We start from the raw sequence: 25,833 nt of genomic DNA, 5'->3' as shown, positions 1-25,833 counted from the left end.
GTTTGGGCTGTAGTGAAAAAGCAGTCTCAGCACCAGCAGGCAGGCAGTGACAGCTTTGTTAGCTCTGCTTTTATCCAACTGTGCGTGTGTGTGAGCGTGAAAGAATGGGCACTAGTCAAGCGGGGAAAAGGAAGGTTTGTGTCGGCACCATCTGGGCTGTCTCTACTCACTTCCTGTGCTTCAGTTATGAACAGGGGATGGTAAGCATTGCAGCATGCAACCTTTAAACAGTTTGTTGACCGAGTAGATTGAAGAACAGATTATTTAGGATATCACATATTACTGACCAAGTTTATACTCACACTGACATTGTTAAGACATTTTTCCCATTTTTCCAGGTGGATTTACTTTAGGTTAAGCATGACATTTGAGTGGTTTCTGTATTCTAAATTAAGTGACAATGCTGTTGAACTATTTGTGACCAAATGCAAACTGCAAATCTGTCAGTGGCTCTTGTGCTTTTATTGACTTTCTCTGAGTTCTACTAAACGTCCCTCTGAATATTCTAATGTGTACAGGTCAGCAGTTCCACAGTTCCATTTGGTTGCTTTAGATTATATTTTTCTCCTAATGTGGTAATTCTCTTGCAAGTCTGACATGAAGCTTCCCCTCTCTCCTCAAGCAGAAAATTAATGAAGATTTCTAATGTCTAATTAGCGCACTCAGCCACTTACAAGCTTGTGTCTTACACTGGTTCACTGAAGTGGACTATGAAAGGGGGTTCTTGTTGGCTACCTATCCACCCACATAGAAAACAAGACGTTTTTATGCTAAGAATGGGCAAAGAATAGGCTGGTTACACATCCAATACTGTGCCTGCCAAAATCTCTGTCCCAATGTGATTTTTATCAGTATTGATATTTGTTTAAGTGAGTCTCTACATTTGATACTAATTTTAGTATTGATTAGTCTTTGTAACAAGTTATTTTCTTCTTTCTTTGGCATCCTCACAAGAAGTATTGCAATACTGTTATGCCACTGGCTGATTTGTGTTCTGTGCTTTAGGAAGGCCATTCTGTCTGCATTGTGCAATGAACTTTTTTCAAGTTCTTCTTGGCTCATAGCCCTCAAAGTATACACACAAGGAAGCTATGTTATATCATCTGACATAATATAAGTTACTGCTTATACCGTAAGCTCATTTTGCTGTCTGCTTGTTCCCTTGAAGGAACCCAATGACCAATTGGTTTGTTTTGGTGACAAGGCACTGTGAACCATGCCCCCCCCCTTTCTGTGTTGACAGTCCTCAAATTGTCTGTACCCATGAGCATACATGTCCTGTAGACGGATCAAGTTGTCTCTGTGGTGTCCTCCTGACTTATGACCACCTTCTTCCAACCCACTTGAACTGTTTAAGCAGTGTACTGTTAATTATTTGTAATTCAGTCAATAGTCAGTTTGTTTTATTTTATTCGATATCCGGATAGATTGAGGGTGTTTTGTTGTCATTCTTTTTTTACCCAATGAAACTGATTACATCTTGCTGTTCTTTCTCTAGTAGCAAAGCAGTTTGCTTTTAACATAACCACTTTCTGTTTTTGTTGCTCCTCTTTGTGATCTTGGTTATGAGTTGATCTGCTGGAGGAGGTCCAAAAGCAGCTCCTACAGACAGCAGCAGAGTAATAAGGGTTCAGGGGAAAAAGGAGGCGCGAGTTCTGCTTAAGGAAGAAGGCCTGACAGTTTCTCCTAAACCATGTGACCAGCTGTGCACCAGCCTCTTCCTGTCTATTGCCACGGAGGTGGCCCTTTTTTGTGATACGATTAAGGAACTTGAGTGTTTCCAGTATTTATCTTTACCCTTTTTCTTTTTTTTTAACACTTTGTGAGTTCTGTCATAGTCATGAAAGTATTACACTATTTATTACAATGCTGGCAAACAGTTTACCTTAAGAAGTACATTTATGCTTTCACAATAGATTTGTTCAGGTGTGGTTTTTACTTGCCATGGTTTCTATCTCTGGTCTTCTGGAAGTCCACTTCGGATTTTCCCTACAACACTTGCAAAAGTTGAAGGTACATAGTGTACTTGTGGAGATTGGGTTTTTTAGGTGGGGGGTGCAGGACTTGAAAGTAAACGAGTTCTTTTCCAGTTGACAAAGGTCTGATGAGAACAACTTATTTTCTTGGGTAAAGAATTCATTATCCTCATCTAAAAAGTTAGCACATCACATATAACAGTATTTTACATGTTTGGGTTTTCCTTAACATGTGTCTCCTAGAATCCCTCGGGTTCAGCCTTCTCTGGACGAGCGGATTTTTCCCACACAGCCGGCAGTGGCTGCAGTCTACAGCGTGAGTCACTACAAACTTCTATCTGTAAACATAAACCTGCTGGACTACAACTGAACTCTCCAAAAATAATTTGTTTTTAAAGATGCTCCTGTCAGTTCATTGAATACTTTAGGTCAGGGCAACTGACAGATCCTCTGATGAAAAAGATTAATTAACTATTTAATGTCTACTTCCTTCCACTTACACTTAGCAAAAAGTATGATAGCAACATTTTATAGAAGTATATAAAAGAAAAAGAGATGGCCATTAGCCACATCAAAATTTTCATAAAGCACTAAATGTTTGTTTTTTAAATTTCCATTTTAACAAAAAAGTGATACTATAAGGTACTGGGAAGACCTAAGTAGTTGTATGATATTCTTTTTAGTACTCTGGGGTGTTTTAGTCTCAGTATTCAGTGCGGAGGACACAAGACAAAAGAGCAGCTGCCCCCAGTGTGAGACCTTTTTCCTGAACATACCTTTGTGGGTTACTTTCTCTCTTCCTGTTGCCCTCATGTACAGCTCCTATACAGTGCCTCCCCTCCCCCAATCCATCACCAAGTACATCCTCAGAATCAGTCAGTTGCCTGAAGCAGTGCAGGCTCCTCCCTTGACAACAGCAGCCAGATTAGTTGCTTTATCCCAGGTCATCTGAGGAAAGTGGGCCACACAGAGCGGAGTGAGAAACGGGCCAAATTTATACTCCAAAATCTCAAGACATTGTCCAAATACTAATTTATATGTTCATTATGTCTGGCATCCTAAAAAACAGCACATTGCCCAAGGCCCTCTGTCTGCTCTTCGGCCTCACTATTATCTCTCCTTTGCCCTTTGTAAGTGCTGTTTTTTCAGCTTCATTGTTTTATTGAGCAACACCTGCAGTAGTTGCCTCACAGCTGCAGCAGCTCAGGCACTTGATGAACATGAGCGGAGTCAGTGTAAAATGGCTTTGAGAGCTCTCATGCTGGTGCTATAACTGTGATGCAGCCACACTGAGGAGGCATGTCTAACATGACTCAGTCCAACAGCCCTGTCCCAGGTGCTCTCTGTCACACATGAGTAGGGCTGTAGTTTGATTATGTGGCCTACAAATGAGCCCCATAGATCATTCCCATCACTGAGTTTAGCTCAGTGGATCATAACAGTCTGACCTAGAATGAAATAATTTCACTAGGAATTTATTAAGGACCTATTTGAGATGGAATCTCCATAAGATCTTTATTTGAAACTAACTTTCTAAATAAGAAAGCATTGTACTACTTGGTATTGTTACAACTTTGTATAATTTTGTAAATTATGTAATTATTGTTACGCAGTGTCTCATTCAATTTTTTTTATCTCATATACAGTATTCTGTAATGCAGGTAGCCAGGCAGGTTGGCCCTCCCTACACTGCACACGACATCACAAAGGGACATCCAAACTTGGCGGGAACACCGCCGGGTCATGCTCACTCGCCTGCCCTATCTCAGGTAAATCTACATACTTACACTTAGGTTTGCTCAACATGTACCCCAAAACATACTTAATTCAATAAATCTTAAAACATTGTTTCCCAGAACCTCATTAATACAGAACAATGTTTTTGCCCTGCCAATTTTTGTCACGTTGCTAAAGTGTAGGCTACAACCAGAGTCTGTTCCTCCTCCAACTGTGCTTCATCAAAATCATCTCCTTCAGAGTCACTATCCTGCCCCTTTTTTGGTTTGTCTTTGTGGCCACTTGTTATGTTCACACCACTTTTGCATTTGCTAGCCTGTTGTCCATACACCTACACTAGACCATAACTGGTCACATTCATGTTGACAAGAAAAATAAAAAGGCACAGTCCACACTCAAAGCACAAAATAAATACGGAAAAATTCCTCTTTAGTTTGAGAGACTTTTTTATGTCATTTGCTCTTGTACAGGTTCTAATCTTGTAACATTCTTGTGATCTTTCTTTCATTTGTCTCCAGCCTCCGTACAACCCTGGACAGAATGCTGGCTCTGCTGCCATTGTGTATTCTCCACAGACCCAGACAATGAGCGCACAGCAACAAACTCGCCCCGTGAGTGACCTTCTCCTGTACCTCCTTTTTGCTTCAACAGTCCCATAATAATGTGTACTGTACAGTGTCATATCTGACCTCCAACAGCCCCAGGTGCAAAGACCATAAATGTCAATTCTGTATTTAAGTATAGTTGATATTTTCTGCCCTCTCTTGCACATCTTAATGTCTCAAGTTATTGCCTTTAAACCTGTAGGTAAGATCTGCCACTAAATTTTGTGGTTATACATCACAAATATTCATATTGTTAATCTGCCTGTAAAAATAGCTTAATTTTCATGATTATTTACACTGTACCTTTTCAGTGAAAGTATCAAAACTATGAATAAACACATGCAATATAGTAAACAAAATAGATGCTCTATTTCATTCCTTCTGACCACCTGAGGGCAATGCTTTTCACCTGGATATCTACATCTGTGCGTAGCACATAGTTAGAGAATAAATACCAACAAACGTGGGTGATGTCAGAAAACCCATATATACCTGACGCATCCATTAAACTTTTCTTTCCACATATTGGAGCTGTCACTGTGGAATATATCTTATCGTACACTGCATGTTCAATGGCTACTATTGGCAGACTAGATTTGCATATCCTGGTTCACGTAAGATAGAACATTTATCGACTCAGAGTTGAACTAGTGTTTTAACTGGTGTCTCTTGATTGCTTTTGCTTCAGTGGAACCGCCATTTCTTGACTGTCATACCATTGTAATAAGCTTGTAGTGCACCAGTGCCCCATGAGTGACTCAGCTCTTGTGCCTTAGCTATTATTTGGTTTTTGGTTTTAGTAAGCGAATTCCAGCATACCATATTGTGACTATTAAGCTGTGTTAGGGGGTAGTTTGTGACTCGGTGCCTTGTGAGTGCTTTCGCTCCAATGACACAGCACGTAGCAGTCAGGATTTAGCTATCGACTACTTGACCCGGTGTCTTGTGTGTGTCTTTTGCTTCAGCCATGTTAGTGACCAGTAGGGATGGGACGATATGAAAATTTAGACTTGCGATAATTTGGGTCAAAATACTCTCCATTAACGATATTATCATGATAATGATTAAACCAAGGTTTACAGTTTTTAAAAAACTCACTAAAACATGAATTACCATACAATTTGCAGATGTCTGAGCGATCACATTTATTGTTTTTTGCTGCAAGTGAAATTAACAATGAATGAATAATAAATGTGCCAATTATATAACTATATTGAAAAAAAACAACAACACCTGAATCAACCTGAGAAAGCCCCCAGAAAAAATGATATGATAAAGGCTATGCTGACATCGCAGCCATCAGCTGTGCAAAATGCTATTTAGCTAGCGCTAACCTAGCGATAGCAAAGTTGACACAAACACGTACCATTACTCATGCAAATCCAAACTAACACAAACTAGTTTGTCAAACAATGCAGGATGGTTGTGCGTGCAAGTTCCTCATGTTTGTCCTTGGAGCTGTGACTTTTTATTGGCAGGTTCTGCAGGTTGGTGGCTCATCGCCTTGTTGGTATTGTTTTTCAAAGCCATAATAATTGCACACATCGGACTTTACCTTCTTGAGTGAAGGATATACACATGAGGACAAAATTGTTGGTACCCGTTGATTAATAAAAGAGAAACTCACAATGGTCACAAATAACTTGACTCTGACAAAAGTAATAATAAATAAAAATTCTATGAAATTTAACCAATGAAAGTCAGACTTTGCTTTTCAACCATGCTTCAACAAAATTATTTAAAAAAAACAACTCATAAGAGGCCTAGGCAAAAATGATGGTACGCTTAATTTAATATTTTGTTGCACAACCTTTTGATGCAATCACTGCAATCAAATGATTCTTGTAACTGTCAATGAGACTTCTGCATCTCTTGGCAGGTATTTTGGCCCACTCCCCATGAGCAAACTGCTCCAGTTGTCTCAGGTTTGAAGGGTGACTTTTCCAGACGGCTTGCTCCTTCCAAAGATGCTCTATAGGATTTAGGTCAGGGCTCACAGAAGGCCACTTTAGAATAGTCCAATGTTTCCCTCTTATCCATTCTTGGGTGTTTTTAGCTGTGTGTTTTGGGTCATTGTCTTGTTGCAAGACCCATGACCTGCGATTGAGACCAAGCTTTCTGACACTGGCCAGCACATTTCTCTCTAGAATCCCTTGAATCTGTGCAGGATACAATGAAATCTCAAGAGTATCAAGACACCCTGTGCCAGATGCAGCAAAGCAGCTCCAGAACATAACAGAGCCTCCTCCATGTTTCACAGTAGGGATAGTGTTCTTTTCTTGATATGCTTAATTTTTTCCGTCTGAACACAGAGCTGATGTGCCTTGCCAAAAAGTTACATTTTTGTCTCATCTGTCCATAGGACATTCTCCCAGAAGCTTTGTGGCTTGTCAACATGTAGTTTGGAAAATTCCAATCTGGCTTTTTATGATTTGTTTTTCATTTCCCATTAAGTCCACTTTGGCTCAAACGATGATGGATGGTGCGATCTGACACTGATGTTCCTTGAGCTTGAAGTTCACCTTTAATCTCTTTAGAAGTTTTTCTGGGCTCCTTTGTTACCATTCGTATTATCCGTCTCTTTGATTTGTCATCAATTTTCCTCCTGAGGCCTCGTCCAGTGAGGTTGGCTACAGTCCCGTGGATCTTAAATTTCTGAATAATATGTGCAACTGTAGTCACAGGAACATGAAGCTGCTTGCAGATGGTCTTATAGCCTTTACCTTTTAACATGCGTCTATAATTTTCTTTCTAATCTCCTGAGACAACTCTTTCCATTGCTTCCTCTGGTCCATGTTGAGTGTGGTACACACCAACATGGACCAGACAGCGCAGTGACTCCATGTAGCCCTGTATATAGGCCCACTGACTGATTACAAGATTGTAGACACCTGTGATGCTGAATAAGTGGACACACCATGGATTAACATGTCCCTTTGGTCACATTATTTTCAGTCTTTTCTAGGGGTACCATAATTTTTGTCCAGGCCTGTTTCATGAGTTTATTTTTTTTAAGTAATTCTGTTGAAGCATGGTTGACTTTCCTTGGTTAAATTTCATAGAATTTTAATTGATTATGACCATGAGTTTTTCTTTCATTAACCGAAGGGTACCAACAATTTTGTCCACGTGTGTAAATGTGTGGCGTCATCTGGATCCAGATCCACTGCCTGGGGATGCTTCTTCACCTCAGTGAATACCCAATCATCCCCAATTCAGAATAGCCTACAAGTTTCATTGCTATGATAGTAGGACCCCTTGTGGGCAAACACCTGAACTAACATCTAAACATTATATTGAAACTGGAAACGTTAGGCAGTCTAGTGCCGTAAAGGTGATTATAATCGTGTGCTATGATCACGATTAAATATGGACCTTTTTACAATTACAATTAGTGATATTATTGTATATCGTCCCATTCCTAGTGACCAGTTTTCAACCATCTGTCTGTGACACCCTGCTCCGGATGTTCCTAGTGCATTGAACTATTGACACTACCATTAGTAGTGTGTTCCTCGAATAATAACATAGCACAGCATGATGTTTACATCTTTGATGCAGGGATGCAACAGCCGCTTGGCACCTCTAAGCCCAGAAGTTGGCCATGATTTATGTCTGCAATGTCTTGGGGTTGGAAACCTGAAACAAGCACTCACCAAAGAGGCTTGTTTTAATTGCTTCTCCTTGCCACTGGTAGAAAGGTCTGCTAGGCTGGCAGCCGTTGTTAGTAGTATACATAAACTGACTCTAGCCTCTAGCCCTGTTAAAGAGCCTAAACGCCACAAGTGCCCAAATACTGAGACCCCTGCGGCCAAAGAAGTTGTCACGATCAGGCTTTATCTGCTAAAGTGGACAGTTTGGCCTCTGAATTCACTTAGATTAAGTCCTTTCCAACCTCAGCCTTCACCCCTCTGTGCCTTATCCTACCCCTCATAATGATGGTGATTCCCTAATTCATCTTGGATCATGTACCTTTTGTTGATGGCCCTAGTGTGGGGCTGGTTGTAGTGGAATCTGATGCTGCCTGACCAGAGGCTCGTTGTCCACATCCTCAGTGCAGAGTCACAGATGACTTCATTTCCAAGAACTTCGCACTTTGCACACTGCCTGTGGTCCCAGGCCAGGTGTATGGACCTGCTGCCCAGCAGAGCTTGGAGGGGGCTGTTGAGGCAAATCAATCTCGCTGACAGTTTGCTGGGTTACAAGCCTCCCAAGCCCCAACCCAGAGGTGCTATGGTCTTTCGCTCCCCGGTCAGAACCTCATCATTTCCTGGTGCTGATGGCAAAGAACAGACGAGTTCACCTTCTCTCCAGACCTCTTTTCATCCTAGAGGAAGAGCTCTCAGAAATAACAGTCAGGTCCACTGGGACTGTGCCTTCAGGCCACAGGGCTGCTACGACAGTTGAGTCTGACTCGGCATCTGACCTCTATCAGTTTTCCCCCAAGACATCTAAGTTGCTGGAAGACAAAGGACGATCTCAACATTGTTTAATGGTTACAACATTCAGTTCAGACGTCGACCCCCAAAGTTCGATGGGGTGAAAATGACCGTTGTTTCTGACCCAGTGAGGTCGATGGCCCTCAGGTAAGATATTCAGGATCTTCTGTAGAAAGGTGCCTTTGAAGTTGTCAAGTTATGCCAAGGTGCTACATTTTCACGTGCTACGTACCACAGATGTTCTTTAGTCTGTCATGAGAAGGGATTGGTTCATAAGGTTCGACTTGAAGGATGCTTATGTCCCCATAGCTGTAGTGCCACACCACGGGCAGTTTCTTTTGCTTTGCCATTGAAGGACGAGCATACCAGTTCAAGCTGCTCCTCTCTCTCTCTTGCCTCTTGAACATTCACCAGATATGTGATATGTGCCTGAGACAGGCCTCTACTTTGACAATATTTAAATCCAGGCTCAAAACGGTTTTGTTTAGCTGTGAATATGACTGAAAGGTTTTTATTCTGCACTCTTCTCATTTAATGGTCATTTTATGATGACAAAAGAAACATGGACTGATGGACTTTTATTAGACATAGTAAAGTGACAGGAAAGTATTTGAGAAGTGACAGGAAAGTTTTTTTTGTAAAGTAATGGGAAAGTTCTTAAAGTGAGCAAGACAGTGTTTAAAGAGTGCGAGAGAAAGTTTTTATAGGGTGCAAACGAGTGGGTGAGAGAGTTGCAGATTGGGTGATTATTTATGTTTTGATTTGTATAATTTTAATGTCTTTCTTATTCTGTAAAGCACATTGAATTACCTTGTGTACGAATTGTGCTATACAAATAAAGTTGCCTTGCCTTGCCTTGCCTATGTGGCCACAACACTTGCACCGCTGTAGCCCCAGTAGACTGCAAATTCTCCTGTACTTGGGACGATTGGCTTGAGTTGAGATCAAGCACTCAGGGATACTTAGACCATTTATCAAATTTGGAACTTGCAGTGGACTTTGCAAAGAGCTTGTTGATTCCAGACCAACAGGTTATTATCACTGGCATTGCCATCAATTCTGTGACTATGCTCTCGGAGGGCAAAGAATGTTCTCAATCTCGTTTTTCATGTTCACAGGACTCGAAGTTGTCGCTTCACTTGATGGGCAAACTCACCTCAGTATCTACAGTAATACCTCTGGGGCTTCTGTACTTTTGTGCCCACTACAGCACTTGGCTCAACCATCTGAGCTTGCAGAACAGAGTTCCTATCCAGTGTCATTTCTCTGCGCTCTCTTCCCTGTTACCAAAAAGTAGTCACAGTTGAAGAGCTGTTTTGAGCCACAGGATGGTCAGGGCTGTTTGGAGCCCTCATGAGAGGCTTGAATACATACTGGAGGTGTGAGCTATTGGGCTAGCACTGACGTTCTTCCTTCCTGCCCTCCAGGGGAGGCACGTTCTTGTTTCATTGTACAACACATTCAACAGTGCATCACATATCAAGGAGGCACGAGATACATTCACTCACTGATAGAAGCTCGGGAGCTTCACCTGTGATCAGTGCCTCGTTTGCAGAGTGTCCGGGCAGTCCATCTGCCAAGTTTGCTGAATGTAGATTGGACTGTGGTACAGTAAATCTAGAAGAACTATGGTGCGGCAGAGGCAGATCTATTTGTTTTGAGCTTGATTGTGTCAGAACTGAACAGTCTGCTTAGGCATTACCCACTAGCACACACATGGATGGAGTGCCTTTTGTATGCATTTCCTCCTTTTCCACTGCTGCTGCTAGCGCTGCACAGGATAGCCGGGAGCAATCACAGAGTGACATTAGTGGTTCCTTATTAGCCAGGGAGAATATGGTTTTCCATGCTTCTAAAGCTCAACTGGAAGCCTTGGGCTCTCCCTCAGAGGAAGGGGCTCTTATGACAGCTGGGAGGGAGCATCTGGCATCCTCACCCAGAGCGCCTTCACCTGTATCTGTTGCCACTGAAGGGCCAGACTACATGTTGACCTAATGTGAATAGGCAGTGGTCCAGACCATATTGCTATCATTGCCTGTGGACCCACAGCACTGTCCTGTACCAGTACTTTTGAACTATCTTCAGACACTGTTTGACAAGGGTCTGTTATGGCTTTCTGTATTCAAATCTTTATTGTGGAGACATCTGTGTCTGTGTCACAACCACCTTTATAGTGATACCAAAGTCTCTAGTTTTATGGGCCACTTTGACTAGACTAAACTGGTTTTCTTGTACTGTTGTTCCCATTGATTCAAGACAAGTTCTTTGTTCATTTTATATTTTAAAGGTTTTTACTCTTAGAAATTGCACAACAGGTCTCTCTAGTTCAACTATTAAAATGTATGTTGCTGCCATTTCAACCCGCCACTCTTTGGTTGATGGCCGATTGGTGGGGTCACATTCCTTCGTCTTTGTTTTTAACAGGCGTCCTCCGTCTGCGACCTCCAAGGCTTACTCGAGTGCCTTCATGGGATTTTCCATTAGTTCTGGAAGAGTTGTGCTCAACTCCATTTGAACCATTGGATTGGGCACAATTAAGGTGGATGTTGGTTATAGCAGCCTTCCTTGTTGCGATCTCTTCTGCAAAGCGGTTTGTAGACTAACCCATCTATCTTACCTGAGTCTCTGCTTTTCATATGAATCAACCACTTTCTTTTGCTGTGTGCAAGTGTATTTTGTGTGTCAGGTATATGTATTTTCTGATGTCACCCAGGTCACATCCACGGCATGACTTTTTTGGTATTTATTCTCAACCTATGTGCTCCACAGACAATATCCATAGATAAGCTCCACCCTCTGATGGTCATCCAGAATTCCCAGAACCTTAGTTACATGCAAAACTCTCGTTTTATATTTTATATTGCTCAAAGTAGCTCTTTGTTCTTTGATTTGATCACTGCTTGCCATTCCACAAAAATCTGCCTGAAAAGGCATCTGTGAAGTGAAAACCATTTAAGGAGACTTCATTATGAATCTCATTGAGAGAAGGGATTGCCTCATGTATTTGATGTCTTCAGTATATATCTACCATGTAGAAAAGAATAAACCCAAAGAAAAAGCATTGAATGAGAAGGTGTGTCTAAAGTCTGACTGATATTTATGCATTTTTGTGTATTTGGGATCTATTATTTTTTGAGTATTCATTAATGTAAAGAATGCTCAGATTTGTAATGTATCATTTTTAAACTTTTTTTACAAACATAGACTTGTCTATTATTAATGACACTTGCTTGCTACAGGCCTGCCCCCACCGGAAATGAAGCTAGTTAGTTGGATCTTCTTGAATGGTAGCCAAATACAAAGTCATTGTTTCTTCATTAAAGGAAGACAATAATTGAGATGTGGTCTCTACACTGTCTGCCATGTTAGAGCTTCATCCACCTGTCGTCACCTCATCTTATGTGTGTGCCTTTATGCTTTCTCTCCTCCCTGCTTAACCATCGCTGCTTCAATCTGTTTGCTGGACCTCTCCTCCCTCCCCCACCAGTTTGCTACGGGCCCTCGACCAACCCACCATCAGGTAATTATACCCCTGCTGATCACCCCTCCTGCTCCTTCTCTTACGTAGCCATTGTCATAAAGTGTTTTACTGCTGTCCAAAGAGTGCTGTCCTTCAAATGTATGAGATTTTTCTTTTAAGTGTCTTGAACACAGTTAAATGAGCTTCTTAGATGAGGGATATTTGCAATTTGGTATAACACATGATAGAACAGATGGGGTCTCTATTTTATCTACCGGTATTCATGTTTATTTTCATTGCACATTTAAGTTCAGTGGTACATATTACTCTGAAAATAACTCAGTTCCTGTTGTCTTAGTGTAACAGCTTATAATGCATTTGCCTTTAATTGGTTTCCTATATACAGTTGTGTACCGCAAAAAACACTGCCTGTCACAAACTGGTGCTGCACCTCCTTGTGCCACCACGGAGGTGGAGATGGAAAGCAGACAGTGACTGAACAGAGGCCTTTATTCTGTCAGAGAAAACAACCATTGTCTCTAATGAAATGCACTTAATGCAAAATAGTGACTTCAAAGCAAAGATCAATTTAACAACTTAACACCTGTTTTACAAGTGTCATTATCTTACTGTTGGTAAGGGCTGTGTTCAGACAAAGTTTAGTTAAATCTAAAAGTCAAACCCAGCAGAAATGAATAACATTTGTTCGTGGCATTGTGCATCCCAGACATAATTGGTATAGTCCTTTAACAGAGTTGAGGAGATTCAGTTTAGCTTACACACAGAGGGAGATTCATGACAAGAATGTGTTGTAAACCCACAAGCCCATGCCCTTAACTGTTTTTCTAAGTTGCCAAGTCATCCCTGTAGATGATGACCCGGTCCAGTGTGGTAGGAAAGTGTTTATTTAGCAAAGCAGTCAAGGGAGAGTTGCACTGTAGAGATTTGTAGAATTTAATATGTTGTAAATCGAAATGTTGATAGATGATTGTTCTTTGTTGCAAGCTTCCTTTATTTGAACGCCCACACTCAGACAATCCAAGTATTGTTTAGAGCATTTTGCCTTTGTGTCATTTTGACTCTTTGATCAGCAAATTCACTGACACCAATAATCAAGTTCAAATAATATTGGAGGCTTTCTGTCCTGATGTGTTGGGGTGATTGTCGGACTTTTCTATTGGTTCTTTTCTCTCTCTCTTGCTTTCATAACACCAGGGAGGATTCAGGCCTATCCAGGTAAAATGTTTATATATATATGTATATATACATATAATTTTTATATATATATATATATATATATATATATATATATATATATATATATATATATATATATAAAAATCTGCAGACATGCATGGCATGATGAGATTTGTCCTTAAATGATCCTGTTCACTCCTGTGAGGCCAGTTGTTGCCATCAACCCTTATGTTCTCTTTTACCCTGTATTAGGGCCATAAATGATTTTATATGTTGTCATTTTTGTAAGCATTTTCTAAGTATGCATTGAAATGAACACATAAAAAAATTACTTTTTTCACTAATGTGTTGCATCTATATGTTGCTTGGGGTTGGGCAATGTTCACTACAGTTTGGACATTTACACACTGTGTTTATTCAGCATGTTTTATCTAAACAATTGTAATTACCATGTCTTTTGTTATTTTGTTTGTACGTGTTATAATTTTCAATTAATATGATCAGCTCTTTATTTGGATAGTTTGCTGGAAACAAAGTTTAGTTTAATATTTGGGTGGTGTTTATAAGGATCACACTGAAACACACACTGGTTTGAAATGGTAAAATAGTTATTAATAGTATTTTAATTCTTTCCTACAGTTTTTCCAGAGGGCTCAGATGCAGAGCACACGTCCAACCATACCTACAAATACATCCTCTATACGGCCCAGCTCGCAAACCCCCACTGCAGCTGTGTATCCCACCAATCAGCCCATCATGATGACCATGCCACCTATGCCTTTCCCCTCGCCACAAGCTGCACAGTACTACATCCCACAGGTCAGTTTCACTAAACATTTAATCAATTAATCAATGAACACTTGTGCTGAAGGATTGGTAAGAGGGAGGACAATTCAGAGTCATGGGTAAGAGTTTAAACTATATACCTCTTGGAGGTGAATATTTTGAGCTCAGATAAGTTTCAGTGATTAGTGAGTTGCACAGATTTCTGCTCTTACAGGAAAAGGCTGACTGCCCAAAACGGTTGGATTTTGCAGTATAGATTTGACTCTTGTAACCCTCTGCTTAATTGAGAGAAAACATAAATGACTGAAGCTTTCAAAACTCAATAAATTCTAATTCTTTCTGCAGTATGCAGTATGAGAAGATCATTCCGTGGATGTACAGTAGAGCTGTACATTCACAGAATGTACAGCTCTACTGTACATCCACGGAATTATTTTTATTGTTTTGTATATTTTTTGCATGGATTTTTATTCTTGGACGGAAACTTTCAATTGAAATTTTATTTGAAACTATGGCTTGTTTTTTATGTAACATTACCACACATGCTGACAGAAACAAAACTCAAGAAAATTGTTTTTAAAGTTGTTGTATTGTACTGTTTTTGTCTTCTAGTATCGCCCCAGTACGCCTTATGTGGGACCTCAGCAGTATTCTGTACCGCCTCCGGGGTCCGGCACGTTTTATCCTGGTCCTGGGCCAGGGGAATACCCTGCCCCATACCGTGAGTTACCTCCATATTAAGAAATCTAACCCACTAAATGTCCAATCATAACAGCTCTACGCATTTTTATTTTGTATTTTTGTGATCAGATCCCCTCAGGTATCATCCTCCTGTTTCACCCTCGGTCCCTGCTCCTGTGCCCACCGCGGGGCCACCCTATTACCCAGCACAGACTGTATACCCCCCTTCGCCCCCCATTATAGTGCCTACACCACAGCAACCTCCACCAGCTAAGCGAGAGAAGAAAACGGTGAGCATTTAATACATCTCTGAATTATAAAATGAGATGAACTAAGTTGGTTTTGAAGTAATAATGTACGGTAAATACAGTACTTTAGGTTTATTACAATATTTTTAAGAGTTGGTACTTTTTTACACCTTAGATTTTTCAAAATGCATGTAAACACCAGAAGATTCCAAGAACACATTTACAGAAGCTGATGCTTCTTGTAACCACGCAGTCCGATTTACATCAGGCACAGACTAACCAAAAGCTTATCTATTCTGCGAAAAGAAGTTGTATATGAACATCCCATAGTTTAAAGACTATTTGAATTTGGCGATGTAGTGCACTTGAATTTTCCTGTGCATGTTAAGATAGTGACTGACGTCTGCTTATTGTTCTCACAGATCCGTATCCGTGACCCCAATCAGGGTGGCAGGGACATCACAGAGGAGATCATGGCAGGAGGCTCAGGAAGCAGGAATTCAACGCCTCCGGTCGGTCCACCCTCTTCCACCCCAACCCCTCCACAGGTACATAATTTCTTTAAATACTGTTGGTACACACCATTGCACAAGACACATCTTAAGCACCAAAAACAGTTCATGTTTTCTCACATGGCTTCCAAATATCAATTTATACTTTTCCTTAGTGTCATATCCAATACTGGAGCAACACATTTACAACATTTATATATAGAAACATTTGACCACTGTTTCTTACACAGGCTGCCTCCTGTCTCTGTTTTTACTCTTATTATTGTACAGTAAATTGTTTGTACTTTGTGTTGTACTACTCTTTCAACAGAATCCACTTGTCCTCACATTTATATAAAGCATGTCATGTAAACTTATTGTAAGACAGTGAGAATTATTGCTTAATTTATCAGAAATAAACAATATTGATTAACTTCATTCACCAACTTAGCAAAAGGATTTGAAGTAACTCACTGGGCTCGTATAGTTTAACTATACCAACTGTAGTAATAATTTGATAAATGCAGTGACACAGTGGAGTGACATTCTGCTGAGGGAATAGTGATCTCTTTATTTCCTCTGTCTATGGATGTTAACAGTGTTTCCTCTCTTTTCATATTCTTTTACCTTATTTTTATTTTTTGTCTGTTTTTCGTCCTGTTTGGCATTGTTCTGAGTTTTTTTTTCCTTCTTTTGTTGACTTTTTTCTTTTTTCTTTTCCCATACCTCATTGGACTCCTTATTGTTTGCTATCTTGTGCATTGGGCTTGCTTGAACATGGTTTGTGCACTTGCTACATCTTTGTGCCTATCATTCTGGTTTTCTGTGTTGCTAGTTTTTATGGCCGCATCCTCATTATCCTCACATTTTCTACCTCAAAACACAGCAGCAGTCGAGCAACAGCCAGACTCCAGAGCAGCAGTCACAACCTTCACAGCCGCAGCAGGCCCATTCTGGAGGCTTCACGCTGGACTCTCCACATCTACCATCACCACCAACACCGCTGGCTTCTGGAGCTTCAGACGTCAAAGCAAGCCCAGGTCTGACTCAATTTTGTACTCTCAAGAAATATGAAAACTCACACATTCTGCCTTCTGTGTTTGCTCCTGTATGATTAAAAATGGATCTGATCTGATCTGATTCCTGTGACAATATGTAATTTTGGTAAAATTGTCAAATCCATACTGCATATCAGAGCTTCTGTTTAATGCTGCTCTGTACTCCACCAATTGATTCCTCACAGTGACATCAGGCTGGGGGTGTTCTACATGTATGTGTATTGTGGAACCACAGTGACACAATGCACACATTTTGGCAAACACTGCCAAAAAGTATAGCCTGAAACTCATGAAGAAAATACAAAATGGATTTAAACAACACATTTTCAGGAGATTATGAGCAATATGAGCATTTATGGTCCTGTTTAGATCTTGGTGATCGTGTGCATGAAAAGCAAGTGTGTCTACTGAAAAACTGTTTGCTAATGCTTGCTAGCTTGAGACTGTAATGTTATTTGAGAGGACTAACAGCTGGAACTACAACAGATGAGCTGATTTTTTGATATGTCCTTTCTTTATGGTTAGATTGTTTTAAAACAAAGCTCAGATTAAAGTCTAACAAACCCTCAGACAGACTATGCCTTCAGTTAGCATCATATCCCAGTGAATGTTGATAACATCAGTTGCAAAGTATCAATTGGTCAGCTTCAGCTATGTTAGTGACCGCTGGATTTAACCAATCATAGTGAAGTAATCCAAGAAACTGAAATTATTTAGTATCTCTCCATTGCCTTTTGGAGGAAACAAAGTTTTACATGAATTGTGATGAAGTTGAAAGGAAGATTTAAGCTCTAAAATTTGTGACATATCACCCACCCCTATGGATATGCTTTGGCTATACTGTATTATAAAATGATTGTGTAGAGTGTAGGCACCTTTAGCTTTCTAGCAATCTTGCCCCATCTGCTTCAACTAACTGGCACAGTAGCAAAGATTTTACCAAAGAACTAGGTTGGAATCTTTACACCAAAGACTGACACGCCTTGTTTTGTTCACGTAATACTATGTATCATGCTGATAACTTTACACTGCATCAAGTTTTCCAGGCTCTAATCCAAGTTTCATCAACTGTGAAAATTGATTTATATTTATTGTTTTACATGTTTTTACTATCTACAGTGAAACATGTTTTTCATTTGTTTGCATTTGCTCAGATGGTTCATCAAAGCTGGAGCCAGCTGTTCAGAAGTCTTCCTCTCCGGTGCTTGTCTCATCTGAAGCCTCTGTTGAAGCTAATGTTCCTTTAGCTGAGCAAACTTCGACGGTGCCAGTTGACCTTTCATTCACTGCACCCGTGTCCACTGTCCCAGTCACGGCCTCCCACAGTAGTGACCGGCTCTCTGCCTCACCCTCACCCCTGAGTGCAGAACCCAAACACACCCCTAATACAGACAAACCAGTTTCAGACCCCCCACGGACTCTAACGCCCTCTCCAGCCCCACTTCCTAAAACTTTAAATGGCCTTGCTGACCCTGTGGCTGAACTGGACATGCCAGCCCATGAACCTGTGCTTCTATCTTCAGTCCTCTCACCTCAGCTCTCTGCCCCAGTCTTTAGAGAGGCCTCTTCTGAAACTCTCCCACCCGACATGAGGCCCGAGGTGCCCATTGCGGCTGCTGTGCTGTCCCCTGTGGCACCGGTGTCTGTTGTACCAGTCACGGTCACCTCCAGCCCTGCCCCTGTCCTGCCCATGATGCTCCCCCCAGGCCTTCCGCCTCTAGTGCAGGCCACAACAGAGGCAGATGGGCCCCGCCAGCCTTTGGACTCTAAAGACATGACCTCTCGAGTAGGTACAGAGGCTCGCAACAGTATTTCAGAGAGCAAAACGGAACCCCAGCCACAAGCTAACACCAGGACAAGCCCTATAACAGGTACAAGTCTGCTCCAGTATCACTTTTGGCAAGACTAAATAGTTATTTTTGTATTTGTATATTTGTTAATTTGTGTTTTCACTACACAAGTACAAAACTACATTTACAAAAATCTCACAAGTGCATGTGATTTCAGGAACAGCTTAGTGGTATTAACTGTTTCTTGTGCTTTCTTTCTTATTTAGCTTTGATTATTGACACAGTAATTTAAGTTTAAACATCCGTATTTAAAGTTAAGAAGCATGCCATCTAAACAAGAAAGATTATTGACATTGGGTTGCCTATTTGAATTCTGTCCTTATAGAGAACTGAATGAGCCTCACTAGTCACTGACCGTATTAAATGCAACACTTGTCTTTAGTTAATCAGACTGCTTCTACTATACCAAAGACCTGGAGGAAACCAAATGAAGACATCTCTACAGCAGCAGAGACACCTCAAAAGGAAGAGGAAGTAAGAAAAACATTTATTTCAAACCACCAGAGTAAATGCACTTTTTAGTTCAATTAGGGATAGATTGTCATATCATGTATGCTGTCTGTACATAACAACATAAAAGATGTTCCATTAAAATGAGTCCTTTACCAACTGACGACCAAGTATTCGTAGAGTAGACTAATGGCACAATATGGGAATGGTTAATGTGGAAAGTGTTTCCACATGTGAAGAGAGAGCTAAAACGACTTTGTCTAGGAATTAAACTAGAGTTAGTCCGATATATGGCAGATTTTTTAAAACTTTAGTGTATCGGCTATTAGCCTTAAATCTACAGCACAGGCCAATATTTTGTTTTGGTTGATCTGCTGCTTAAAAATACACACAAAGCTTTATATTAACACTTTAAAACGAAGAGCTAGATGAAAAAAACGTGACTACAGCTCTCTTAAATGTTTGTGGTAAATTATTTGGGGGGAGTTATAGTAAATTTAAATTACATAATTTGAGAAAAATCGGCCCAGCGTATCAGTCCAGTTTGCTTTGGCCATCGGTTACTCTGGATTCTAAACAATTGGTATAGGCATCGGCCATGAAAAAAATCACATCAGTCGATGTCAAATCTAAACAAATGCGTATCTATCGTCTCTACTGCTCAGCTTCCCCTTGCATGTGAACCCACTGTTTTCCACTTGAGCTTTCTTTGCATTATTATCACTTTGAACAAAGATTTATCTACATGAACTATTCAGTTGTTGCTTAGTACAGTCAATTTTGTATGGTGAATATTGCTTATGAAGCTGAGATTAAAGGTGTGTTTGGATATATGCTTGTAAACACTACCACAGCTCCAAAGCTCTCCCTGCATCATCAGTGACCTTTTTAAAATGACATTCCTTGCCCTTAGATAATTGTTTTGCTGTGTTGGCAAAAAACAAAAACGACACCAACAAGGCTGTCCTGAGTGCAAGTAATTAATGTTTTCTGCACACAGGATGAAGCCTGTCCAATGGATGAGTCTATTGGAGAACAGAGCCAGCAGTCTGATGCATTGAGCAGCAGCCCTATGCTCGTACCATCAGCCTTTGCCTCTGCCCCCTTGGCCTGCAGCCCAGACCCTGATGGAAAGCCCACTGGTCTGGAGGAGAATGGTGATGCCGAAATTGAGCCAATGAGGAACGGAGCAGGCCACATATCTGAGACCGAGAGCAGCGACAGTGGAATGACCCCTGGAGAAAAAGAGAGCTCAACTGGGGTTCCTCCAGACATAGAAGGTGGACTTTCTTTGTGTAAAAGTTTTAAAAGTCCGCATCAATGTTTATGTTCATCTAACCTCATCTTCTCACTCACCCAGATCTAACTGAGCCCACTGGAAAGAGACAGTATGGCAGAGATTTCCTATTAGGCTTCCAGTTTATGCCAGCATGTATACAGAAACCTGAGGGCCTACCACCAATCAGTGATGTTGTTCTTGACAAGGTGAGTGAGCTTGTGAGAAAATTGTATTGGATTACAGTTGTAAGTTGTCTTTTTCTTATTCCCCCAATTAATCTATTTGTGCAACCCAATCTATTGGGGCCCAAACTTCACATGGAGCTCCATGTAATAAACTGTAATTAGTTTTAGTTGAAGTGGTGAAATTTTTTACCTACTTTTACGCTCTTGACCTATAATTTGGCAAAAAGGTCTTGTGTGTAGATTCATTTGATTGGTTCACACCACTGAAGGTCTGCAGCAGTCCTTTGATCCACTCTTGCATACGGGTGGAGTGTACAGCCAGTAGAAATACTGTTTTGATTAAAATCCCATTGCTATTATGTCACGCTTGGCAGTGCTTAAGAGTTTGTGCCCCACCCCCACATCTGGTGAGAGAACAACCAGACCAGCACTCTAGCAATAGGGCTGATGTGCTTTTCATGTATTCTTCATTTCTCAGATCAAGCACCATGGAAAGACATTGCTATTTTAGTAATGATATTTATTACAGTTTTCCCCTAAATTATCTCTATAGGTGTCTAACCTCTAAAACAGTTTTCCAACTTCAAGGCACTCAAAGCGCTTTACATCAAGCAACCACTCACCCATTCACACACACATTCATACACCAGTCTATACTGACACTTTGAATGGCACTAAACTTGTCTATCTAGATGAGGATACAGTGGGGCAAAAAAATATTTAGTCAGCAGCCACCAGTTGTGTAAGTTCTCCAACTTAAAAGATGAGAGGGGCCTGCAATTTTCATCATAGGTACACCTCAACTATGAGTGACAAAATGAGAAAAAAAATCCAGAAAATCACATTGTCAGATTTTTTATGTTTTAAATTTATTTGCAAATTATGGTGGAAAATACGTATTTGGTCAATAACAAAAGTTCATCTCAGTACTTTGTCATATACCTTTTGTTGGCAATGATGAACGTCAAGCATTTTCTGTAAGTTTTCACACTCTGTTGTTGGTAGTTTGGCCCATTCCTCCAGGCAAATCTCCTCTAGAGCAGTGATGTTTTGGGGCTGTTGCAGGGCAAACGCGAACTTTCAACTCCCTCTAAAGAGTTTTTATGGGGTTGAGATCTGGAGACTGGCTAGGCCACTGCAGGACCTTGAAATGCTTCTTACGAAGCCACTCCTTCGTTGCCCGGGCGGTGTGTCTGGGATCCCTTTCACTCAAAATCTCACGATACATGGCCCCATTCATTCTTTCCTGTACACGGATCAGTCGTCCTGGTCCCTTTGCAAAAATTCAGCCCCAAAGCATGATGTTTCCACCCCGATGCTTCACAGTGGGTGTGGTGTTCTCGGATGCAACTCAGCATTCTTTATCCTCCAAACATGACAAGTTGAGTTTTTACCAAAAAGTTCTATTTTGGTTTCATATGACATTTTCCCAATCCTCTTCTGGATCATTTAAATGCTCTCTAGCAAACTTTAGACGGGCCTGGGCATGTACTGGCTTAAGCAGGGGGACACGTCTGGCACTGCAGGATTTGGCTCTGGCAGCGTAGTGTGTTACTGATTGTAGTCTTTGTTAGTTTGGTCCAAGCTCTCTACAAGTCATTCGCTAGGTCCCCACGTGTGGTTCTGGGATTTCTGCTCACCATTGTGATCCTTGTAATCATTTTGACCCCATGGGGTGAGATCTTGCATCAAGGTAGCTTATCAGTGGTCTTGTATGTCTCCTTTTTTCTAATAATCGCTCCTATAGTTGATTTTTTCACACCAAGCTGCACCTATTGCAGATACAGTCCAGCTTGGTGCAGGTCTACAATTTTGTTTCTGGTGTCCTTTGACGGCTCTTTGGTCTTGACCATAGTGGAGTTTGGAGTCTGACTGTTTGAGGTTGTGGACAGGTGTCTTCTTATACTGATAACAAGTTCAAACAGGTGCCATTAATACAGGTAACGAGTGGAGGACAGAGGAGCCTTTTAAAGAAGAAGTTACAGGTCTGTGAGAGCCAGAAATCTTACTTGTTTGTAGGTGACCAAATAATTATTTTACCAAGGAATTTACCAATGAATTCATAAAAAATCCTACAATGTGATTTCCTGGATTCTTTCCCACCATTCTGTCTCTCATAGTTGAAGTGTACCTATGATGAAAATTATAGGCCTCTCATCTTTTTAAGTGGGAGAACTTGAACAATTGGTGGCTTACTAAGTATTTTTTTGGCCCCACTGTGTGTGAGGTCTGTGGAGAGGCGAGCCTACTCACAGGAAGACTGTGTGTTTTCCAAGGTATTTGTGAGCAATAAAAACACTTGTGGAACAGAGAAAAACTGGTGATGGACCCCCCCACCAAAAAGTTACATGGCATGCCTTTAATTCATGGTTTAAAATCTGGACATGTCTTTGAGTGTGATTTGTAGTTATATTAACTCAGTAAATTAGAAATTCTCAAACTATTGTCATTGTGCAAGATTTGAACACAATTCTATGAAGCTTGGTGCTCCCTCTGCTGTCCATAATAATGATATGCATGTTGTCTATTCCATGTTGCAGATGAACCAAAATAAGCTGCCAACGCGAGTGGTGGATTCCAGGGTGATTTCCAGAGGACCAGATTTTACACCTGCCTTTGCAGACTTTGGCAGACAGATGAGTGGGGGGCGCGGCGCTGCTGTGAGTGACACACACAAGTACACACTCCAGCTGTCGCATCACAAGTTACCAAAACAACTTCCACCTTCACTTTTTCATACAGCCAATCACCTGCTGTTTAAGCCATTAGTAGTCAAACACTAAATCTTACTTGCTGTCTCACAATTATATTCTTCCGGTAAACAGTGGTTGGTTGGATGGATGGACCAAGTTCTGTCATTGTGTCCTTAGACAAGACACTTCACCCACATTGCCTAGTATGAAAGTGGTGTATGCGTGAATGATAGGTGGTGGTCGGAGGGGGCGATGGCGCAGATTGGCAGCCTTCCTTCCGTCAATCTGCCCCAGGGCAGCTGTGGCTACAATAGTAGCTTACCATCACCAAGTATGGAAATGAATGAATAATGACTATAGTGTAGCGCTTTGAGAGGCTTTGACAAAGTGCATTACAAGTGTAAGGCATTATTATTATTTGATATTGAAGTCTTTAACCCTTTAAGGACTGAGCACACTATGGGCCAGTATAGGTCACCTAGACTTTTATATTTTTGTTAGCCATAAAAATCATATTGAAGGAAGTATCAGAATTTACTTCATATTTTCACACATCTACTTCTATTTTACACATCCATCCTTTTCTTTTACGCATCGAATAAATGACTGGGAAAATCCCCGCAGCACCCGCGCTCTTATTCGTCACCTTCGCGGAGCAACAGAGGCAGATTACCGTAACTGACGGAAAAAATATTTAAATAGCCCCGTGCCTCCGCTTTGAGACACTGTTTGAATTTACTTGAGACTGAGAGACTGAGACTGGTTGCATCTGCGCTCTATCGGCGACGATAGCCTTCGACGCTATAGGGTTAAGCAGTAGTAGATGTATTTTTATAGTATTTAATTTAATTTTTGTTGAAATATCTTGATATGCTTTCAGAGCTTAGTCAGTAGGATGCATGGTTTATCTTACTTTTACTGTTACTAAATTCTCAGAATAGTGTACACTGCTCTTGTATTGTTAGTTTATTAAGTTTTTTTTTCTTTGTTTTTTACAGCTCATGAACATTAGCTCCAGGCGGCCCCCTCCCAGGAAGATTATCATGAATGTGTCGGTGAATGATGATGTACAGCTGAAAAAGGCTGAGAATGCCTGGAAACCAGGTATGAAGAGAGAGGGTCCCCCAGAGGATCCAGATACACTTAAAACACAGGTAAACAAAACTTACACGAGCAAAAACGTTTTTTTTTCATTTCTATCAACGTGTGTGTGTGTATATATATATATATATATATATATATATATATATATATATATATAAAATACACATAAAATTATATAATACACATAAAATTATATATATATTATTTTTTCAATAGGAACTCTTTAGGAAGGTTCGTAGCATCCTGAACAAACTGACACCCCAGAAGTTCAATCAGCTGATGAAGCAGGTAACAGACCTGACCATTGACACTGAGGAGAGGCTTAAAGGGGTCATTGACCTGGTCTTTGAGAAGGCTATAGACGAGCCCAGCTTCTCCGTTGCCTATGGAAACATGTGCCGCTGCCTTGCCATGGTAAGCTGCTAGTACAACCGGTACACTGTCACAGTGTGTTGAACAATATATTTAAATTTCGGAATCTCAGCCAAGTTGATTTGTACATTCTATGGTTGACAGCTGATATACATGGACTATGTATGGCTGTCGCCCTCTAAAGATTGCCATCTAGATATTTTGTTAACAAGGTTTTATGTTTCCTAACAAGACACTAGCTTATTAAAAAGTTCTGTTATTTAAGAATTGTAATGTTAAGTTGACTGCCATGACAGTGTGTGAAAACTAGAAAACTCGAAATAAATAATTGATTCATGTTGGGATGGGGTCGCCAATGTATCCACTAGTAAAATGGGGGTCGTGGAGAGAAAAATATTGGGAACTACTGTGTTAAAGCCATTAAGCACAATAAAGGATTGTTCATCGTGCCTGCAGTACTTTGTTTTCCTGACCTATATCACTAATATCGGATCTTATGCGTTTCCAGCTCAGAGTGCCCACGGACAAACCCAACACTACAGTGAACTTTCGCAAACTACTTCTTAACCGATGCCAGAAGGAGTTTGAGAAAGACAAAGTTGATGATGTGGTATTTGAAAGGAAGCAGAAAGAACTGGACTCGGCTGCATCAGTAAGACAGCTTGACAGTATTTCAAAGGAGCTTTCTACACAAAATATCCTTTACTAAAACGGTTTATTTTATAGTTGTAACATATTCTATATTTGTGTTTAGACAACAGAGCGCGAGAGGCTACGAGAAGAGCTAGAGGAAGCAAAGGACAAAGCCCGGCGACGCTCCATCGGCAATATTAAATTTATAGGGGAACTTTTTAAACTCAAAATGTTGACGGAGGCCATTATGCATGACTGTGTGGTTAAGCTGCTCAAGAACCATGATGAGGAGTCCCTGGAGTGCCTCTGCAGGTTACTCACCACCATCGGCAAGGACCTGGATTTCGAAAAGGCTAAGGTTTGCCCAATAAGATGCACAAAGCTATATGAATGTCATTAAATAGTTCTTAAAATACACATCCTTACTTCTATAGAATAAAGTTGCATGTAGGAATAAAATAATTAGTGTAATACATAATTAAATTCATGAACCGTATGTAACTGGGCTCAGCTAATGGCTAACGTTGTAAACTACAAGACCAAATTACAGACTAATAGTAAAATAGTAATATTTATAGAGGTGATGTCT

At 40.7% G+C, this 25,833-nt stretch overlaps 1 protein-coding gene across 7 annotated transcripts in view; it reads left to right on the top strand.

The window, feature by feature from the left end:
* eif4g3a (eukaryotic translation initiation factor 4 gamma, 3a) overlaps positions 1 to 25,833 on the top strand; it is a 34,014-nt gene that overhangs the window by 2,490 nt on the left and 5,691 nt on the right. For 2 of the 7 annotated variants that reach the window (XM_055222029.1, XM_033967181.2), the window contains exons 2-19: positions 2,220 to 2,292; positions 3,638 to 3,745; positions 4,232 to 4,324; positions 12,245 to 12,277; positions 14,054 to 14,233; positions 14,813 to 14,921; positions 15,011 to 15,171; positions 15,552 to 15,677; positions 16,507 to 16,660; positions 17,833 to 18,549; positions 18,911 to 19,002; positions 19,979 to 20,258; positions 20,339 to 20,463; positions 22,983 to 23,102; positions 24,134 to 24,289; positions 24,456 to 24,653; positions 25,120 to 25,263; positions 25,366 to 25,602. In XM_055222029.1, coding sequence (XP_055078004.1) covers positions 2,220 to 2,292; positions 3,638 to 3,745; positions 4,232 to 4,324; positions 12,245 to 12,277; positions 14,054 to 14,233; positions 14,813 to 14,921; positions 15,011 to 15,171; positions 15,552 to 15,677; positions 16,507 to 16,660; positions 17,833 to 18,549; positions 18,911 to 19,002; positions 19,979 to 20,258; positions 20,339 to 20,463; positions 22,983 to 23,102; positions 24,134 to 24,289; positions 24,456 to 24,653; positions 25,120 to 25,263; positions 25,366 to 25,602 — 3,106 coding nt within the window. Of the gene's footprint in view, positions 1 to 2,219; positions 2,293 to 3,622; positions 3,746 to 4,231; positions 4,325 to 12,244; positions 12,278 to 14,053; positions 14,234 to 14,812; positions 14,922 to 15,010; positions 15,172 to 15,551; positions 15,678 to 16,506; positions 16,661 to 17,832; positions 18,550 to 18,910; positions 19,003 to 19,978; positions 20,259 to 20,338; positions 20,464 to 22,982; positions 23,103 to 24,133; positions 24,290 to 24,455; positions 24,654 to 25,119; positions 25,264 to 25,365; positions 25,603 to 25,833 lie in introns of all 7 variants that reach the window. The other 5 variants (XM_033967180.2, XM_033967177.2, XM_055222028.1 and 2 more) reach the window with 4 other exon arrangements.

The sequence above is a fragment of the Periophthalmus magnuspinnatus genome, chromosome 5 (genome assembly GCF_009829125.3).
Source record: "Periophthalmus magnuspinnatus isolate fPerMag1 chromosome 5, fPerMag1.2.pri, whole genome shotgun sequence".
NCBI classification, from domain to species: Eukaryota; Metazoa; Chordata; class Actinopteri; order Gobiiformes; family Gobiidae; genus Periophthalmus; species Periophthalmus magnuspinnatus.
The sequence above is the reverse complement of the archived record's forward strand: the minus strand, read 5'-3'. Positions and strand labels throughout refer to the sequence as shown.